Below are 19866 nucleotides of genomic sequence, written 5' to 3' on the forward strand. Positions count from 1 at the left end.
CTTAAGTGGAAGTGAATTGCACTTTAGTTCATTCTATCTAATTGGGCCAGATGAGGTCAGGACAGATTCTGTAGCTTTGGTCTCTTTATACAGCACCCACTGGGAGAAAAGTATAATGGAGAATAATGTCCCTGACTAAACCCCTAGACTTTATTTTTGGGGGCTCCAAGATCACTGCAGATGGTGACTGCAGCCATGAAATTAAACAACGCTTGTTCCTTGAAAGAAAAGTTATAATCAACCTAGACAACATATTAAACAGCAGAGACATTACTTTGCCAACAAAGGTCCATCTAGTCAAAGCTATGGTTTTCCAGTAGTCGTGTATGGATGTGAGAGCTGGACTATAAAGAAAGCTGAGCACCAAAGAACTGATGCTTTTGAACTGTGGTGTTGGAAGACTCTTGAGCATCCCTTGGACTGCAAGGAGATCCAACCAGTCCATCCTAAAGGAAATCAGCCCTGGATATTCATTGGAAGGACTGATGCTGAAGCTGAAACTTCAATACTTTGGCCACCTGATGCGAAGAACTGACTCACTGGAAAAGACCCTGATACTGGGAAAGATTGAAGGCAGGAGGAGAAGGGGACGACAGAGGATGAGATGGTTGGATGGCATCACCAGCTTAATGGACATGAGTTTAAGTAAACTCCTGAAGTTGGTGATGGACAGGGAGGCCTGGCGTTCTGCAGTCCATGAGGTCGCAAAGAGTCAGACACAACTGAGCGACTTAACTGAACTGAACTGAAACCCCTAGACAGTCCCATCACCACAAAGTTAGTTTCCTCAATCTAATCCTCATCAACATCAATGCCCGTTCCATTTAGCCTCTCCTCAACATAAACATAATGAAGACAGCACAGAGCTTTCAGCTGGTGCTCTCCTTCTTACTAAAACTTTTCTTCTTAATCTATTTTGCATCTTTGTTTTCCCTTCTCCCCTTCTCAGTAAATTTCATTTTATGGGAGACCTAACAAAGACATTAGCCTCGGTACACTTATGCCAAATAATTAAATTGACTTTTAATTATGCAAATTTTAGGACAGTAAGATATTCTGGCACATTTCAGATACTAAGGTATGTTCTTAGTTGTTCTGAGACGCCTACTCTCATGTATTACCTAAATTCGATACTCACTTCTGATATTTATAGCTGAGTATTAAGTATTTTGAATGGCATTTTGAGCTCTGAATATCGGTAAATATTAGTACTAAAAATGCCTTGACATCACAGAGCTAGTGACAACAAAATTTTAGCATCACACATCCCAGTAAACCAGTTGTTTGTATATTTTATATGGTGTTTGACCTTTATAAAGAAAACAAGGTTCAAGATCTGAAGTCTATGTTGCTGAAGAGATTGCATCAAAATCCACCCCTTGATAGGTCCCATCTCTAGAGAAATTCATGAGACCAGTGTGTTTGTATTTACCTTGCTATGATACAGCACGGCAAACAAGCAACTGGGTTCTGTGTATCCTTTTATTGCCTAATGTTTAAATATTGCCAGTGAAACTTATATAATTGTTAGCTGAATTACACTTTTAGCTCTGTCACTGAGATGCAGTATTTTTCATTCCAGTAATGTGTTTCCATGACTAAAATGAAAAATGAGAGGAAAAATATTTAACCATGGCCACATGATATGCACATTTCCATGACTATTATCCTGTGTGCTTTCATCTGCATACTTACCATTTTAGAATTAATCATAATCCGTAGCAGACCAAAGATCATAGCACTTCTTCCAGTCTGGCTAACCTGTATTTTACTCATATATTGTTTTTAGGATCTTAACAAAGAACAGTCTCCATGCTTTGCTCTCTTTAAATCTTGTAGCACTTCAGGCAGATAACCAATCATCTGGCATCAGAGTATCTGTTCTAACTACATTATATGCAAAAACGGGGGGAAAAAACCGTTCATATCTACTGTGTAAATTCAGACCTCACTACTGGAGAATCCATTCTTCCCATTGTTAGTTGAATTCTCTGTCAAATCTCCAAGCAAATGATCCTTGTATCAAAGAAACAAAGAAGTTTTATACTCACTAGTTAGAGCCTTTGATCTGTCTTTCTAATTGGAAGAGAAATTTTTAAGATTACCTGAGCTCCAAAGTCATTTCGTTGTATAGGAAAGGGATAATCAATATGTGGTGGAAAATTACAAAAGAGCTATATCATTTTTGAGCCTTGAGCATTAATGGCTCTATCTGGGTCAAAAGATTATATCCCAGCACCTGATTTTTCCTTCACTTTTAGAGCTCTTATTTGAAAATAGACCTAACTGAGATTCAAATGCTTTATCTTTTGATAGAGTTTTTACTGCAATTGCATACGGAGCTATGGCCATTGGAGAAACACTTGTTTTGGCACCTGAATATTCAAGAGCCAAATCTGGGGCTGCACATCTGTTTGCTTTGCTGGAAAAGAAACCAACTATAGACAGCTATAGTCAAGAAGGGAAAAAAACAGTAAGCACAACTATGATTTTAAATGTCCACTTATTATTAATTCTTCATATGCATGCTCTCTAATTAGACTTAAATGAAGGCATTACTTGATAACTGCAAATGAGTGCTGTAAATAATTAAAAGCTTGTATAAATAACAGTTATGGTTATAAAAGGAGAAAGGGGATCTTGTCTTAATCAAATTTTCACCTCTCCTACTAAAATGTACAGATTTTATATTAAAAAATATGTGCTTCTGGTTTATTTGCCAGAATATTCTTGAACACAGGATTGATTTATACATTTGATTTTATTTAGACTGCAAAAGTTTTAATATTGGATAAAGCTTTGCATTAAGATTTATTCATTTTTTTCTCTGATAACATATGCAAAGTAAATAGTATCCTGCTACTTCAGACGTCATTTTTCATGGAAAATATATGTGTAAACAGAAGAGAGGAAATGGGAACTATATTAAATTATTAATATTAAAACACATGTACACATTTAGTCACAAACTCTAAAAGATGCATATATTAAATAAATATTCAGTTTTTCTAGACATTTTAAATTTAAAAGAATAACTATTAGGTATACACTTAAAAGGAAATTTTCATTTAAATGTATTTCCCTCTAGAATTTTAACAGTAGATTTATATGTATGATAGCTTAAAATAGTACATTATCACTCAAACCTCATAATTATTAAAAGAAATGCTAGTTGTTAGAAATAAAAAGATCATGACAGTCTCAAAATAGAATGCTTTAAGAGACATGAGTGTCACAATAAAATTTCATACTTGTCTTTTGAAAAGTAATGTAGGAAAATTTTTAAATCTTAGGATTTAGATATTTAGTAATATTACTAGTCATTTCTTTCTAAATGTTACAATAGAGGGATTGAGCATCTCACTGATAAACATCCCCATAGAACTGTATCAAAGGGATAGAATGTGGAAATGTTTCTATAAAGACTATAAAATTGTTATTTAATCTTTATTTTATTTAATAGACACCTACTTCTATCACTCCCTGTTTTATTTTTATTTTGATTTTTATTCATTTATTTTTGGCTGTGCTGGGTCTTTGTTGCTGTGCTGCCTTTTCTCTAGTTGCGGTGGGCCGGGGCTTCTCTCTAGTTGTGGTACGCAGGTTTCTCCTTGTGCTGGCTTCCCTTATTGAAGAGCACAGGCTCTAGGTTGAGCAGGCTTCAGTAGTTGCAGTTCCTGGGCTCTAGAGCACGGGCTCAATAGGCTCAGTTGTTCTGTGGCATATGGGATCTTCCCAGATCAGGGATCAAGTCTGTCTTCTGCATTGGCAGGTGGATTCTTTACTACTGAGCCACCAGGGAAGCCCACTCTCTATGCTTTAAAAAAATAAAGTCTGATAAAAACAAAACTGGCAAACAACAATAACTACTGACATTGGGAGATAGGCATATATGCAAACAGTCCATTATATGTTATTCTCTCTACTTTTATAGATGTTTGAAATTTTTTCATTACAAAATGTTTAAAATAGTAAAAATTTAAATGTATTAAAGTCTGGAAGTCTAGAATATCTCTCTATACCTTTCCAAAAGGCATCAGAGCATACAGAAATAATTGCACTCTCCAAGGTTTTTTTTTTTATTTTTTTTTGCAAATAATATTCATGTGCTGTAGTGGGCAAAACAGAAAGCATTGAAAAAGCTAAAAACAAGGTGCTGTTAAACTTAATATTTTGGTACATATCGTTTCAGGATTTTTTTTCTAATTCTAAAATACTTAACCACAAGTTAACATTTCTTTCCTTTGACAACAGAATAATTTCATTGTCAAATATTTTTTGATAATCCTCCCCTCCACCTATCCCTGCCTCCTACCTATATACTGGGCTCAGAATATGCTGATCATGATTATTAAACCTCACTAGTTAAAATGCATTTGATTGAGGGCAAACATGGAATTCAAAAGAACCTAAAATCTTATGAACCAAATATATAAAGAGAAAGTTAATCATCATTTAGTGATTGTTCTGGAAAGTCTTTTATAAACATCATACTTATGATATACATAAATATTGGTTTACAAATTATCAATCACTAAAGAGATTGAAGCATAAAGAGAAAAATAAATTTATAGGCAAATGTCACTGCCAAAAGATTAACACAGATAACTCTGAATTTAAAATAGAGATGTATATAAACTGTAAATCATGGTCCAACTTATAAAAACAACATTTATACATATAGTTTATGAGGGCTCTAGCTATTCTGAGTTAAGCAATAATACCTATAAAGCACAAATAATATCTGTAAAGCACAAACTAATTTTTTTAAAGATGTATTTATTTAGGGCAGGTGGTCAAACAGCTCTTCTGCAGATCAGACTGTGACTGGGTACTGAAGCCAAAGGAAACTAGTGTTTTTAGCAAGTCTGAGAGTTAAGACCACAAAAACTACAGACATAAAAATCTCAACCAAAATGACAGAAAGTACTGAGGCTGAAGCTGAAACTTTGGCCACCTGATGTGAAGGGTCAACTCACTGGAAAAGACCCTGATGGCTGGAAAAGTTTGAGGGCAAGAGAAGAAGGGGGCGACAGAGGATGAAATGGTTGGATGGCATCACCGACTCAATGGATGTAAGTTTGAGCAAACTCAAGGATATAGTGAAGGACAGGGAGGCCTGGCATGCTGCAGTCCATAGGGTCGCAAAGATTTGGACACGACTTAGTGACTGAACAGCAGCAACAATGTGCAGTCAGCAACTCGACAGAGAGGAACATGATGTTTAAAATTAAAATGGTTGTGGAAACATACACAGTTTTCAGAAAGCACTCAGCCAGTGTGCTGTAGTTTGTTACAGATTTTCTAAGTCATCCTTCTAAACACTGCCAACTTTCTTTCACCAGGACATATGTGAAGGGAATATAGAGTTCCGAGAAGTCTCTTTCTTCTATCCAAGTCGCCCAGATGTCCTAATCCTTCGCAGTTTATCCCTCAATATTGAGAAAGGAAAGACAGTAGCATTTGTGGGAAGCAGCGGCTGTGGGAAAAGCACTTCTGTCCAACTTCTGCAGAGATTTTATGACCCAGTGAAAGGACAAGTGGTAAGACTGAATTCAAATACAACTTATCTGGAGGTTAGTGGAGCTGTTCTTAAACATTCCCTTGGGCTTAAGTTCAAGCTTCCTGCTATTCACTCTGGCCATCTCCACACCACAATTCTCAAAACCATAGGCATGATTAGAGCTCTTTTGAATCAGCTCCATTAAGTTCTGCATCCTGATCTCAAAAAAGAAATGCAACCTCTCCCTCCTTTGAACTCCAAGGACGGATTTTCTTACCTGGCACTTTTCTTACTCTAACTTATATTCAGATTTTCAACTATTCTGTCCCTTCAAACACCACCACATTACAAACACACAAAGACAACTTCCTGTTCTTCCTTCCCCTACCACCGCAAAAAACAAGAAGCCCGTAAAAGTCAGTGGTTGTCATGACAGTCATTTTGCTGCGATGTACAGTCTTTTGCCCATCACAGTCACAAAGATTATTTGCAAAAAGGCTGTCTTCACAGAAAACAATGAACAATGAGGACCAAAATTAGGTAACACTCAGCTGTTTGCATATAGCATAGCACACTCCTTCTTTTAAACTCTCCAATGATTTTCTATCGCAGTTAGAATAAACAAGAGTCCATACTATCAAATCAAGGTCCTTTGTGATCTAGCCCCTGCCTCTCCCTCCAAACTCCTCTCCTATCATTCCTACCTCACTATACACTGTTTATCAGTCTCACTGACTTCTTTATGTTCTAGAAATACACAATGTTCTTTGAACACACATTGTTCTTGCTGTTCCCCTGATCACAATTTGTTCTTACTATAACTCCTTTGCCAATACCTTCTCATCATTCATGTCTCAGTCTAAAAATACTACTTCCTTAGAGGGACTTCTTAGAATATAATGCATTCACCTGTCCCCTTCCCAAATCCTCAGCACATTCTTAGTCACTCTCTACTTCATTATCTTGTTTCATGACACTTTATTTTTCTGATGTTGTTGTTTGTCAGTGTGCTTATTACCTGCCTCTCTCTGCTACAATATAAGCTAAGGAGGGTAAGACCTTTGTCTTATTTATTACTCTTTCCTCAGTGCCTGAAGAGTCCTCATCACATAGTAGGTATGCTTATGCTCATCAGATGTCAGTTGAATTTTGTTACATCACTAGGCTTTAATAAAGCAGGGTCCTTTACAGTGGAGGTTGGTCGTTTTTCATCTGACTTTAGTACAGAACACCAGATTTCATTCTAAACTCTGGGCAGGTCTCTAGAACATATGGCCATTCCCAGAAATGTCAAGTAAGTTTAAGAGTTGATACTTCAGTTAGTTATTAATACGTGCTGTCTGCTTCTATACAACATATGATTTATGAGCCCTTCTCGGGTAACATTTATGCTATGAAACAGCTTGAATTCCTAACCTTCTTGTTATGATTTGTATATGTTTGAATGCAGTGAGCTGTAACATGATGCAGTTGTTGGATCTTCACATACCATTCTCCCTTCTGCCTTTGGCAGCTATTTGATGGTGTGGATGCAAAGGAATTGAACGTACAGTGGCTCCGTTCCCAGATAGCAATCGTTTCTCAAGAACCTGTGCTCTTCAACTGTAGCATTGCTGAGAACATAGCCTATGGTGATAACAGCCGTGTTGTGTCACTGAATGAGATAAAAGAAGTAGCAAATGCAGCAAACATCCACTCTTTTATTGAGGGTCTCCCTGAGGTAAGAAAATGCCTGGAATCTTGAACCAAAAGCTGTCTAGTATTTTATTGGGCTTAAGTGGTTAATTTTATGTGCTCCTTGGATTACACAATTTATTGCTGGCATCTAATGTAAAGTGAGATATAAAAAGCAAAATTTGAGGTTATGTTTGGGTGACATTTTCCAAGACCAACTGTATTAATATTCACTGAATATCAATTAATCTTCATATTTTGATTTTATACCTTCTATTCATTTATACTCTACTCATGGCTACACCACCATCATCCCCCTCTGGACCACCTTGAAAGTGAGTGAAAGTGTTAGTCGCTCAGTCACATCTGACTGTTTGTGATGCCATGGACTCCTCTGTCCATGGAATTCTCTAGGCAAGAACACTAGAGTGGGTAGCCATTCCTTTCTCCAGGGGATCTTCCCAACCCAGGGATTGAACCTGAGTTTCCACATTGCAGATGGATTCTTTACCATCTGAGACATCAGAGAGGACCACTTTAGCACCTTCTTAATCTGTCTTCCCTTCTCCAGTGGACCACATTCTGTCATGAGAACCCCATGAACAGTATGAAAAGGCAAAATGATGAGATACTGAAAGAGGGACTCTTCAGGTCAGTAGGTGCCCAATATGCTACTGGATTTCAGTGGTGAAATAACTCCAGAAAGAATGAAGGGATGGAGCCAAAGCAAAAACGATACCCAGCTGTGGATGTGACTGGTGAGAGAAGCAAGGTCCGAGGCTGTAAAGAGCAATATTGCATAGGAACCTGGAATGTCAGGTCCATGAATCAAGGCAAATTGGAAGTGGTCAAACAAGAGATGGCAAGAGTGAACATCAACATTCTAGGAATCAAAGAACTAAAATGGACTGGAATGGGTGAATTTAACTCAGATGACCATTATATCTACTACTGCAGGCAGGAATCCCTCAGAAGAAATGGAGTAGCCATCATGGTCAACAAAAGAGTCCGAAATGCAGTACTTGGATGCAGTCTCAAAAATGACAGAATGATCTCTGTTCGTTTCCAAGGCAAACCATTCAGTATCACAGTTATCCAAGTCTATGCCCCAACCAGTAATGCTGAAGAAGCTGAATTTGAACAGTTTTATGAAGACCTACAAGATCTTTTAGAACTAACACCCAAAAAAGATGTCCTTTTCATTATAGGGGACTGGAATGCAAAAGTAGGAAGCCAGGAAACACCTGGAGTAACAGGCAAATTTGGCCTTGGAATGCGGAATGAAGCAGGGCAAAGACTAAGAGTTTTGCCAAGAAAATGCACTGGTCATAGCAAACACCCTCTTCCAACAACACAAGAGAAGACTCTACACATGGATATCACCAGATGGTCAACACTGAAATCAGATTGATTATATTCTTTGCAGCCAAAGATGGAGAAGCTCTATACAGTCAACAAAAACAAGAACAGGAGCTGACTGTGGCTCAGATCATGAACTCCTTATTACCAAATTCAGACTTAAATTGAAGAAAGTAGGGAAAATCGCTAGACCATTCAGGTATGACCTAAATCAAATCCCTTCTGATTATACAGTGGAAGTGAGACATAGATTTAAGGGCCTAGATCTGATAGATAGAGGGCCTGATGAACTATGGATGGAGGTTCGTGACATTGTACAGGAGACAGGGATCAAGAATATCCCCATGGAAAAGAAATGCAAAAAAGCAAAATGGCTGTCTGGGGACGCCTTACAAATAGCTGTGAAAAGAAGAGAAGCAAAAAGCAAAGGAGAAAAGGAAAGATATAAGCATCTGAATGCAGAGTTCCAAAGAATAGCAAGAAGAGATGAGAAAGCCTTCTTCAGCGATCAATGAAACGAAATAGAGGAAAACAACAGAATGGGAAAGACTAGAGATCTCTTCAAGAAAATGAGAGATACCAAGGGAACATTTCATGCAAAGATGGGCTCGATCAAGGACAGAAATGGTATGGACCTAACAGAAGCAGAAGATATTAAGAAGAGGTGGCAAGAATACACAGAAGAACTGTACAAAAAAGATCTTCATGACCCAGATAATCACGATGGTGTGATCACTCATCTAGAGCCAGACATCCTGGAATGTGAAGTCAAGTGGGCCTTAGAAAGCATCACTATGAACAAAGCTAGTGGAGGTGATGGAATTCCAGTTGAGCTATTTTAAATCCTGAAAGATGATGCTGTGAAAGTGCTGCACTCAATATGCCAGCAAATTTGGAAAACTCAGCAGTGGCCACAGGACTGGAAAAGGGCAGTTTTCATTCCAATCCCAAAGAAAGGCAATGCCAAAGAATGCTCAAACTACCGCATAATTGCACTCATCTCATATGCTAGTAAAGGAATGCTCAAAATTCTCCAAGCCAGGCTTCAGCAATACGTGAACCGTGAACTCCCTGATGTTCAAGCTGCTTTTAGGAAAGGCAGAGGAACCAAAGACCAAATTGCCAACATCTGCTGGATCATGGAAAATGCAAGAGAGTTCCAGAAAAACATCTATTTCTGCTTTATTGACTATGCCAAAGCCTTTGACTGTGTGGATCACAAGAAACTGTGGAAAATTCTGAGAGAGATGGGAATACCAGACCACCTGACCTGCCTCTTGAGAAATCTGTATGCAGGTCAGGAAGCAACAGTTAGAATTGGACATGGAACAACAGACTGGTTCCAAATAGGAAAAGGAGTATGTCAAGGCTGTATATTGTCACCCTGCTTATTTAACTTATATGCAGAGTACATCATGAGAAACGCTGGACTGGAAGAAACACAAGCTGGAATCAAGATTGCTGGGAGAAATATCAATAATCTCAGATATGCAGATGATACCACGGTTATGGCAGAAAGTGAAGAGGAACTAAAAAGCCTCTTGATGAAAGTGAAAGAGGAGAGTGAAAAAGTTGGCTTAAAGCTCAACATTCAGAAAACTAAGATCATGGCATCCGGTCCCATCACTTCATGGGAAATAGATGGGGAAACAGTGGAAATAGTGTCAGACTTTCTATTTTGGGGCTCCAAAATCACTGCAGATGGTGACTGCAGCCATGAAATTAAAAGATGCTTACTCCTTGGAAGAAAAGTTATGACCAACTTAGATAGCATATTAAAAAGCAGAGACATTACTTTGCCAGCAAAGGTCCGTCTAGTCAAGGCTATGGTTTTTCCAGTAGTCATGTAAGGATGTGAGAATTGGACTGTGAAGAAGGCTGAGCGCCGAAGAATTGATTTTGCAGAAGACTCTTGAGCATCCCTTGGACTGCAAGGAAATCCAACCAGTCCATTCTGAAGGAGATCAGCCCTGGGATTTCTTTGGAAGGAATGATGCTAAAGCTGAAACTCCAGTACTTTGGCCACCTCATGCGAAGAGTTGACTCATTGCAAAAGACTTTGATGCTGGGAGGGATTGGGGGCAGGAGGAGAAGGGGACGACAGAGGATGAGATGGCTGGATGGCATCACTGACTCGATGGACGTGAGTCTGGGTGAACTCCGTGAGTTGGTGATGGACAGGGAGGCCTGGTGTGCTGCGATTCATGGGGTCGCTAGGAGTCGGACACGACTGAGCGACTGAACTGAATCTGTCTTCCTGTTTCCAGTCTTGCCCCTTTATAATTCTTCCTCACATCAATTGGATCTTTTAAAAACAGAAAGTAAATCATATCCCTCCCTGCCTAAAACCTCCTAACGTCATCCCTTTGAACTAAGAATGAAATCAAAACTTCTTATAAGACTGGCAGGGCCTTCTGTGATCTGGCCCTGATCTCTTTATGTGCTGACTCTCTCCAGCCATACTGACTTCTTTCTGTCTCATGAACTTTTTTATTCCCTACTGCAGGACATTTACACTCAAATTTATTCAGCTGGGTTCTCCCTTCCCACGACTCTTTGAAGAGCTAGCTCTTTAAATTTCAAGCTCTTTCAAATGTCACTTTTGCAGAAGTCTCCCGTGGCCATCTTATTTTAAAGAGGACCCATGAGCCCTTATAGCCTATCGCATAGTCTTTAGAGTGCTTACCATAGTCTAAAATTACCCTGGTGCTTATTAATTTGTTTAGGGTCTCATTTTCTCACTAGAGTGTTAGGTCCTTGCCTGCCATTTTTGTCATCTCTCTGTATTGGCTGTTACAGCTGACACAAAATTTCAGAAAAGTTGAAAATCTTGGCTAACTGTCAAGAGGGCTTTAGCATAGCAAGCATTGATACAAATCCAGAATTAGTGCACAGACATTAATGTTGGTTGCAACTTATAAGTTCTTACTATTTATACCTACATACATACATAGATAAAATAAAAATATAGGGACTTCCTGGTGGGCCAGTGGTTAAGACTCCACACTTCCTCAAAGGGGCACAGGTTTGACCCTGGTGAGAGAGCTAAGACCCCATATGTTGCACAGTGCAGCAAAAATTTTTTAAAAAGTATATGTATGTACCTACATATATATATATATATATATATATATATATATATATATACACACACACACACATACACACACTTACTTTTGATTAGAAACAAATTTGTATAATGTGGTTTTGTAGCTCACTTTAAAAGGAAATGCCAAAGTTCAGTAAGCATTATATTAAACAACTAATCTAATGCCCTGTTTTGGGAGAAGGATAATGGTCACCATACTCTCTTTTATACTACTAGATCATCCCTCACCATCTCCTGTCCACATTAATTGGTTCCTCTAACTAGAAATGGGCCATTAATACAGTTTCCCTAACTTCATTAACGTTCTGCATTACTAACTATAATAGAAGGAGTAACAAAATATTGTGACCCTATAGCTTTCCCTTTTTTAACCAAGACATTCACTGAATTATTGATTCAAGGATAGATTATTATTTATATAATCCTAAGAGGGTTTTCTTTAATTTATGTATGGTAACATGCTTTCCATTTTATATTTGTACCATTTGACTCTTACCCTTAAATTGTTTTTTTATCTTTCATTATTTTCATTGTACTATTTCTCAGATTTACCCAAAACTATATACTGCAGAGATTCAGCATTCTTTTTACAATCAACTTTGAGAATCATAATGTTATTTCCAAAAGAAAGAATAGCTTGTTTCTAAGTGTTTTTAAATAAAACTGTAGTTTACTTTCATATCACTCTTACCTGGAAAATATATAGAACCATAAAGAAATCTGGTGCCAAAATATCCTTTTGGAATAGGACAGGGAAATTACTAGTCTAGCAGTAAAGGACAAGGGTTTTGGGAAATCAACTCGGAGCTATTTCCAGGGTTTAGTTATGAAGGTCTGAATTAATAAAATAAAATAAAACAAGGAAAAGGATGTAAAAAATATCATAAAAGTGGAATTGTCAGGACTGAGCTTCAGGTTGTCTGTAGAAAGTGAACAAGAAAGTACATAATACACTGGGCAGCTTTCTGGCATGAAAACACAAAGAGCATATGATGAGAGTATGAAAGCAGGAATGACGAAGTTTCACAGAAAATCACACAGAGGATGTTGCTTTGAACTGGCTTTTGAAGAATGAGTAGTTCACTAGGCAGAAAGGGAGCAACACCATTTTTAGGAGACAGAATAAGCTCGTGCAGAAACACATACATGTGAAAGGGTTTTATGTGTTTGAAGGAAAATAAGTTTAAAGTTCTGAGCACAAACTATAAAGTGGGGAATTAAGAAGCAGCCACACAAATATGAGCATGGACTAAATGTGAAGGTTCTGAATTACCAGACTAAGTTTGGACTCTGTTATTATTGGAAAGAGGAAACCGCTAGACCTTTTTTACACAAAGAAGTGACATGATCAAATTTTTAAAGGAAAAAAAATCACTTGAAGCTCAGCCTTTTGTTTGCTCATTCAAGAGACTCTGTGGCCTCTGTGGCAATGGCCTAGACTACATGAAAGGGGCAAGTCTTGGTACATTACAACGTTGATGAGAGAAATTCAGGTCCATACTTTTCTTTCCCCCAGTTCCAATTTCCAAAAGTTCTTAAACATCACACACTCCCCTCCACACACAAAGACCATATGTTTGAAGTAAATTTGTTGGGTGGTCAAAATGACATGAGGTTTTATGTAGTCTTTATTAATCCTACTTAGAATGAATTGTCAAATATTTCTACAGAAGTATTCACATATTTGGTTACTGATTGCTACCCAGCCCTTTCTGGGGGTCTTAAATAATATTTGTGTGTGGGCTCAGTTGCTCAGTCCTGTCTGACTCTTTGAGACCCATGGACTGTAGCCTGGCAGGCCACACTGTTCATGGAATTTTCCAGGCAAGAATACTGGAGCATGTTGCCATTTCCTTCTCCAGGGGATCTTCCCATCCCAGGCATCAAACCTGAGTCTCCTGTGTCTCCTGCGTTGGCAGGCGAATTCTTTACCCCCGAAGCCTGGGAAGCCCAAAATAATATATATTGCATATTAAATATAAATAATGTATAATGTGTACAGTTTATAGTATATTTTATTCTAAAGTAAAGAAAGATAGAATTGTTAAGTAAGTATAGCCCTGTGGGTTTCAGGTAAAGGATTATGGACCTGTCTGGCAGATCAAGGCTAGAACGTGAATAGCAGTCAACTTAGAGTGTGCTAAGGATAACAAATCTATGGTGTAGGCCATGAATAGAACCTCCAGGCATTTGGAAATATCAGCCTGGGAGAGGAGTTCAGATAACACTGGCTTGGTCTTGAGGATCCCTGAGAAATACATCAGATGTAGAAATCCCCTAGTGCCCACAATTTCACACAGTCAGCTCTCAGTCAAACCACCTCCTGGCTCCACTGGAATCACACTAAAACTCCTTTAACGGGCCTGCAGAGAATCTCCAGCATGCAGCTGGTTTAGGATTAGACTCTATCTGATGTTCCTTCCAGGATGAAATTGGTATTTAGTCCCAGGTTTACATTGAACAGCTACTGCTTCTTGAGTATCTCATAAAACAAGTGATTTCAGGGCACTCATCATCCTAGTGTTTGCCAGAAAACTGATTTAGATTTTCAGCTGAAACAGGAAAGAATGAAATCCTGTAGTTCTTCATTAGAAACAAACAAAAAGACAAAAACCTTCAGTTTAAGTGTCTGAAAATGTTTTTAGATTACTATTGAGACAACATGTATATTCATATTTATAATCTGTTCTGCTTGAAAGTGTTAGTCTTTCAGTTGTGTCCGACTCTTTATGATCCCATGGACTGAAGACTGCCAGGTTCCTCTGTCCATGGAATTCTCTAGGCAAGAATACTGGAGTGGGTTGCCATTTCCTCCTCCAGGGGATCCCCCCGACCCAGCGATTGAACCTGTGTCTCCTGCATAGCAGGCAGATTCTTTACCATCTTAGCCACCAGGGCTTAATGATGGGCAAAAACATCTGAATTGTATTTTCATTCAGTTCATTCTTGCGACTTATATCTTCCTGAAAGCTAAAGAAAGCCAAGAAATGCAAAGTGATTTCTAAGCTAGTATTATATCTTCTTCAGCTGTAATAGAAGAATCCACATACAATTTAATCTAGACTGGCAGAAAGAGCTACAAGTCCATTATCATTGCCACCAAATCCAGTTTTTGGCTTAAGATTGAATCCTCTAATTTAGATGGGAAACTTGCAGTGTGTGGATATGAACCACTGAGTTTTACCTGATTATCTATAGCTCTGTGGTTCTAGTTTTAATAAAATGTGTTTTAGAAGGAAAAGGCCCAGTGGGCTAGCAGTCTCAGCTAAAATCACAAAGAAAAACTAATGAAGGTGAAGTAGCGTCCAACTCTTTGCGACCCCATGAACTCTAGCCCGCCAGGCTTCTCCATCCATGGAATCTTCCAGGCAAAAGTATTGGAGTGGGTTGCCATTTCCTTCTCCAGGGGATGTTCCTGACCCAGGGATTGAACCTAGGTCTCCCGCATTGCAGGGAGACGCTTTACCATCTGAGCCACCAGGGAATCTCTCAAATCACAAAGGAGATAGCTAAAGTCTGTTTCCTTTGTAGACCATTCACAAAGGACACTTTTACTGGGCTTCAGTAATTCACCCATTATTTGATATAAAGTAAGCAACTAAGCATTTTAAGTTGAAAATGAACTTTGAGATTAAGGAGACATGTCTGTTATTAAAGTTACTCACAAGCTTTCTCCAAACCTCCTCTGCTGGAGAAACACCTCCTGAAGGCAGCAGGTGTGGAGGGAAAGGCAGTTGAATCAGGCCTCTCCAAGGTCCTAAGCTAAACAGTACATCATCACGTGCTGCGTTTCTCTATGATGATGCTACAGGATCCACCTTTAGAAGGTTGTACAGTTGGACTTACTTTCCCAGTGGAGCTGATCCACCCACACATCCTTGTTTGGGTACCAAGGGCATGTATTTCTCAGACAACTGGCAAGGGCTAATAGAGAGCAAGGTGAAACCCTGGAGGAAAGCAGACTCAACAGGATAAGTGGGAGCCTGCTTGCTGATCCATTATGATTTAGATATGTGAGAAATTTCCTTTACCCTTGCATGGAGTGTAATACTGAAAAGGGGGTCATTAGTAAGTAGGAGAGTGTAGCAATTTGTGAAGTGCTAAATATCACTATCACGGCCTGAAAAGTTGCTAGGATGATACCTGCACCACTGAGAATGGCATCATGACACCTGGAGAAATGTGCCCACAGAGATTTAGTAAGAGCCACAACTAAAAAACCCAGTGATTTCTTTTAAAATGATACTTTAAATCATTTTGACCTGAAAACAGAAGACAATTTAACTTAATGGGGAAAGATTTGTGTTTACTGGGAACTTTTTCCCTAATGATTTTTTTTTTAATGCTTTAATTTGAACAATTCCTTTGTAGAAGCAAAATGGCAAAGGTCTACTATTTGTGATCAGATTAGATATGTAAATGAAATAGTAGTGTTTACTGTTGGTTTAGCATTTATTTGCAACAAAGCCCAAGAATAGATTTCAGCACTTGCTGGGACACAAATTTTAGAGAGTAGCAAAATCTGAAATATTTAGATGGCTCTCGCCCACAGTTGCCATGTTAATTTAAATAACCAAGACTTGCTTTTTAATTGCATGTTCCTGTAATAGAAATACAACACAAACGTTGGAGTGAAAGGAACACAGCTTTCTGGCGGCCAGAAACAAAGACTAGCTATTGCAAGGGCTCTTCTCCGTAAACCAAAAATTTTATTGTTGGATGAGGCCACTTCAGCTCTTGACAATGAGAGTGAAAAGGTAACTTTCTCTTCTTTCATCTCAGGATTAATATGAAATATGAGAGTGGCGTATTTTGGAAGAAATTAAGGTCAGTTGGTGGGGGGAAAAAAAGGCCTGGAGAGAATTGTAGTCATAGGGTCACCAGTTGTAATTAAGGTTTTGACCTTTATGTAAAGGTCAGAGGCTGGTGGGGAGGGGGGAGAGAGTAGGGGCACAAGGCATCCCGTGTGTTAGAAAGGTTTTCTCATTAGAATTGGTCTCATCATCAAAAGGGTCCCAATTCTTGAAACGCTTCTCCACTCAAGGAAAAAGCCCAAGGAAGATTACTTTCCTGTTTTATTATTATTCTAATGATACCAAACAAAATAATAAGATAATCTACATATGTAAGAGAGTGATCTACACAGCAATGTTGGAGCCTGCTAGTTTCTCTACCTTCTTTAGAATATTTGCTCAGTTTGAAAAGGAAACAAGGGGGCAAACGAACATGTAACAATAGGCGTACAGTTCAAGCTTCTTCTCATGTTTAATTTTACTATATTCTTGTCCCTTAGTAGTTCTTACATATATAGTATGTTCTTATTTGTTAAATGAAAGCTGGTTAAATGAATAATAATCTTCAATATTTATCAAGTGCTTATTATACACTACTATCTCAATCCTCACAACAGTTTGATTATTTTTTACTATGTTCAATTTACAGATCAGCACATTAACGCTTAGAAAAAGTTAAGTAACTTCCTTAAATCCCTTGTGGCTCAGCTAGTAAAGAATCCATCTGCAATGAAGGAGACCTGGGTTCCATCCCTGGGTTGGGAAGATCCCCTGGAGAAGGGAAAGGCTACCCACTCCAGTATTCTAGCCTGGAGAATTCCATGGACTGTATAGTCCATGGGTCGCAAAGAGTTGAACACGACTGAGCAACTTTCACTTTCACTTTAAATTCTAATAAAGTGTATCTGAGCTAAGATCCCATGAGATTAATCAGTACACAACTACTATTTGTAGATGATTATCATTCTTGATTTCCAAGGAGACAGTGTGTTATGAAAGAAAAAAATGGGACTTTTGGAATCAGACATATTTGGGCTGTAATTCTGGATTCATCAGGTACTAGCAGTGTGACCTAGGTCAAGTGACCTGAATTTTTCAAATCCTGGTTTATTTATCAGGAAAATGAAAATACTCCTTACAGAGATACTGAAAGGATTTAAATGAGATAACCATCATTAGAATATCTTATATATTTAGCAAATAATCGGATTTTACCTTCTGCTTCCATTTCTTGTTTGTTCTTGTTTTGTTTTTGGCTGCACTGCGAGGCATGTGGGATCTTAGCTCCCCAACCAGGGATTGAACCTGTGTTCCCTATAGTGAAAGCACAGATCCTACCACTGGACCTCCAGGGAATTCCCTTATTTCTCATATACAGCATTATTACCCCTTTGTTGCTGAGATGCTGTTTTAGCTAGGACAGTTTGACAACTAAATTCTAAAAAGAAAAACAAACAAAAGAAACTATGAGAAAAAATGAAGTAAATAGACAATTGAGTATGGAAATACCACTTTCTGGGTTTGACTTTGAAACCCCCTGGTGGCTCAGAGGTTAAAGCATCTGCCTCCAATGCGGGAGACCCGGGTTCGATCCCTGGGTCGGGAAGATCCCCCTGGAGAAGGAAATGGCAATCCACTCCAGTATTCTTGCCTGGAGAATCCGATGGATGGAGAAGCCTAGTAGGTTACAGTCCACGGGGTCGCAAAGAGTCGGACACGACTGAGCGACTTCACCTTACCTCCCCTCACCTAAATACAAATAATGGCAATCCACTCCAGTACTGAGTGACTGAGTGCGTGAAGTCGCTCAGTCGTGTCCGACTCTTTGCGACCCCATGGACTGGAGCCTATCAGGCTCCTCCGTCCATGGGGTTTTCCAGGCAAGAGTGCTGAAGTGGATTGCCATTTCCTTTTCCAGGGGATCTTCCTGACCCAGGAATCAAATCCAGGTCTCCTGCATTGCAGGCAGATGCTTTACCATCTGAGCCACCAGGGAAGCCCCAGTACTAGTGCCTGGAAACTCCCATGGATAGAGGAGCCTGGTAGGCTACACTCCATGGGGTTGCAAAGAGTCAGAGTCGGACACGACTGAGTGACTTCACTTTCACTTTCAAATACAAATAACCATCTACTTTTTATTGTCACAAAAGCTACTCTAACTAAAAATCTTAATTAGTGTCTATAATTACTTTTTCTAGATTTCTATTAAGATATTCCACAAAGAAGGGTAGTTTCCTTGAAGATAAGCAAATACACAATGAAGATTTCCTTAATCAATTTGACTTGGGCAAGTTTACTGGCATTTAACCAAAGCTAGCAATCACAGGTCCTTCTCTCTTCCAGATGGTTCAACATGCCCTTGATAAGGCCAGTAAGGGGAGGACGTGCCTAGTGGTGGCTCACAGACTCTCCACAATACAGAACGCAGATTTGATAGTGGTTCTGCACAATGGAAAAATAAAGGAACAAGGAACTCATCAAGAGCTCATGAGAAATCGAGACATATATTTTAAATTAGTAAACGCACAGTCAGTGCAATGATGCTGTTAGAGTTAACACATATTTTGACCTTCGTGTAATGCAAAGAAAGACTGCCTAATAATTATTTGGTATGCTTTGATCTTGTTTATTGCATGTATCAATAAAATCATGCTATTCAAGTAGACATGTTTTGTTCACACACCATCTACCCTTCAGATTCTTAAAAGGAAACAAAAATTCATTTAAGTGAGATAATGCATATATCCTTCAATTTATAAAAAGCACATTTGCTTATAAAGCAATTTGCTGAAAAGTGAGTATTTTCCTATCAATTTCTGCTATAAAATTGGGAATATATTCCTAGAGGGAAAAATTACCCAACTAACTTAAAGATTTTAGCAAATAGACAGTATGATATAGTTGGACCTGTGGCATTGCAGGAAGAATGATTTGGAACATCCCGAATTTTCTAGCAAATATTAGAGTAATTTGAGCTGGTCCTTTTCTCCAGACCATCGGATGTTCTCTCACAGTATCTCTCAATACTTCTTTCAGTGAATATCCACTATTATTCAAAATTCCATTATATCCTTTTGTCAAGAGGATAGGGAATATTATAATGTAATTAAGAATGTAAAATATCTGGCAGAATTAGGTAGTTATCTTCCACTTCAGTAAATGAAATGGTTTACATGATCCATTCTGAAGATTCCACTATTTCAAGCTTTGGGTTTGGCAAGTAAGTCACAAGCTTACTCTATACATGAACACTTATTTACTTAAAATAAGAGCTACTTTTACTATGGTGAAAAAATTTAAATGCCTTTATTATTGTTGAATCAAGTAATTTGTTTAAACTTTCTATGTAATACATGTACAATTTTAAAATTCCACGTAAATAACAGTATTGATAAACTGAGTCATGTTTTATATTTAAATATGTAATT

General features: G+C 38.4%; 1 protein-coding gene across 1 annotated transcript in view; it reads left to right on the forward strand.

The window, feature by feature from the left end:
* Positions 1-19027, forward strand: part of ABCB5 (ATP binding cassette subfamily B member 5) — a 116872-nt gene extending 97845 nt beyond the window's left edge. Inside the window, exons 24-28 of the mRNA XM_052638460.1 lie at positions 2317-2473; positions 5346-5543; positions 7017-7223; positions 16256-16402; positions 18782-19027. Coding sequence (XP_052494420.1) covers positions 2317-2473; positions 5346-5543; positions 7017-7223; positions 16256-16402; positions 18782-18979 — 907 coding nt within the window. The 3' untranslated portion in view covers positions 18980-19027. The remainder of the gene's footprint in view (positions 1-2316; positions 2474-5345; positions 5544-7016; positions 7224-16255; positions 16403-18781) is intronic.
* Positions 19028-19866: the final 839 nt, after the last annotated feature.

The sequence above is a fragment of the Budorcas taxicolor genome, chromosome 4 (genome assembly GCF_023091745.1).
Source record: "Budorcas taxicolor isolate Tak-1 chromosome 4, Takin1.1, whole genome shotgun sequence".
Taxonomy (NCBI): Eukaryota; Metazoa; Chordata; class Mammalia; order Artiodactyla; family Bovidae; genus Budorcas; species Budorcas taxicolor.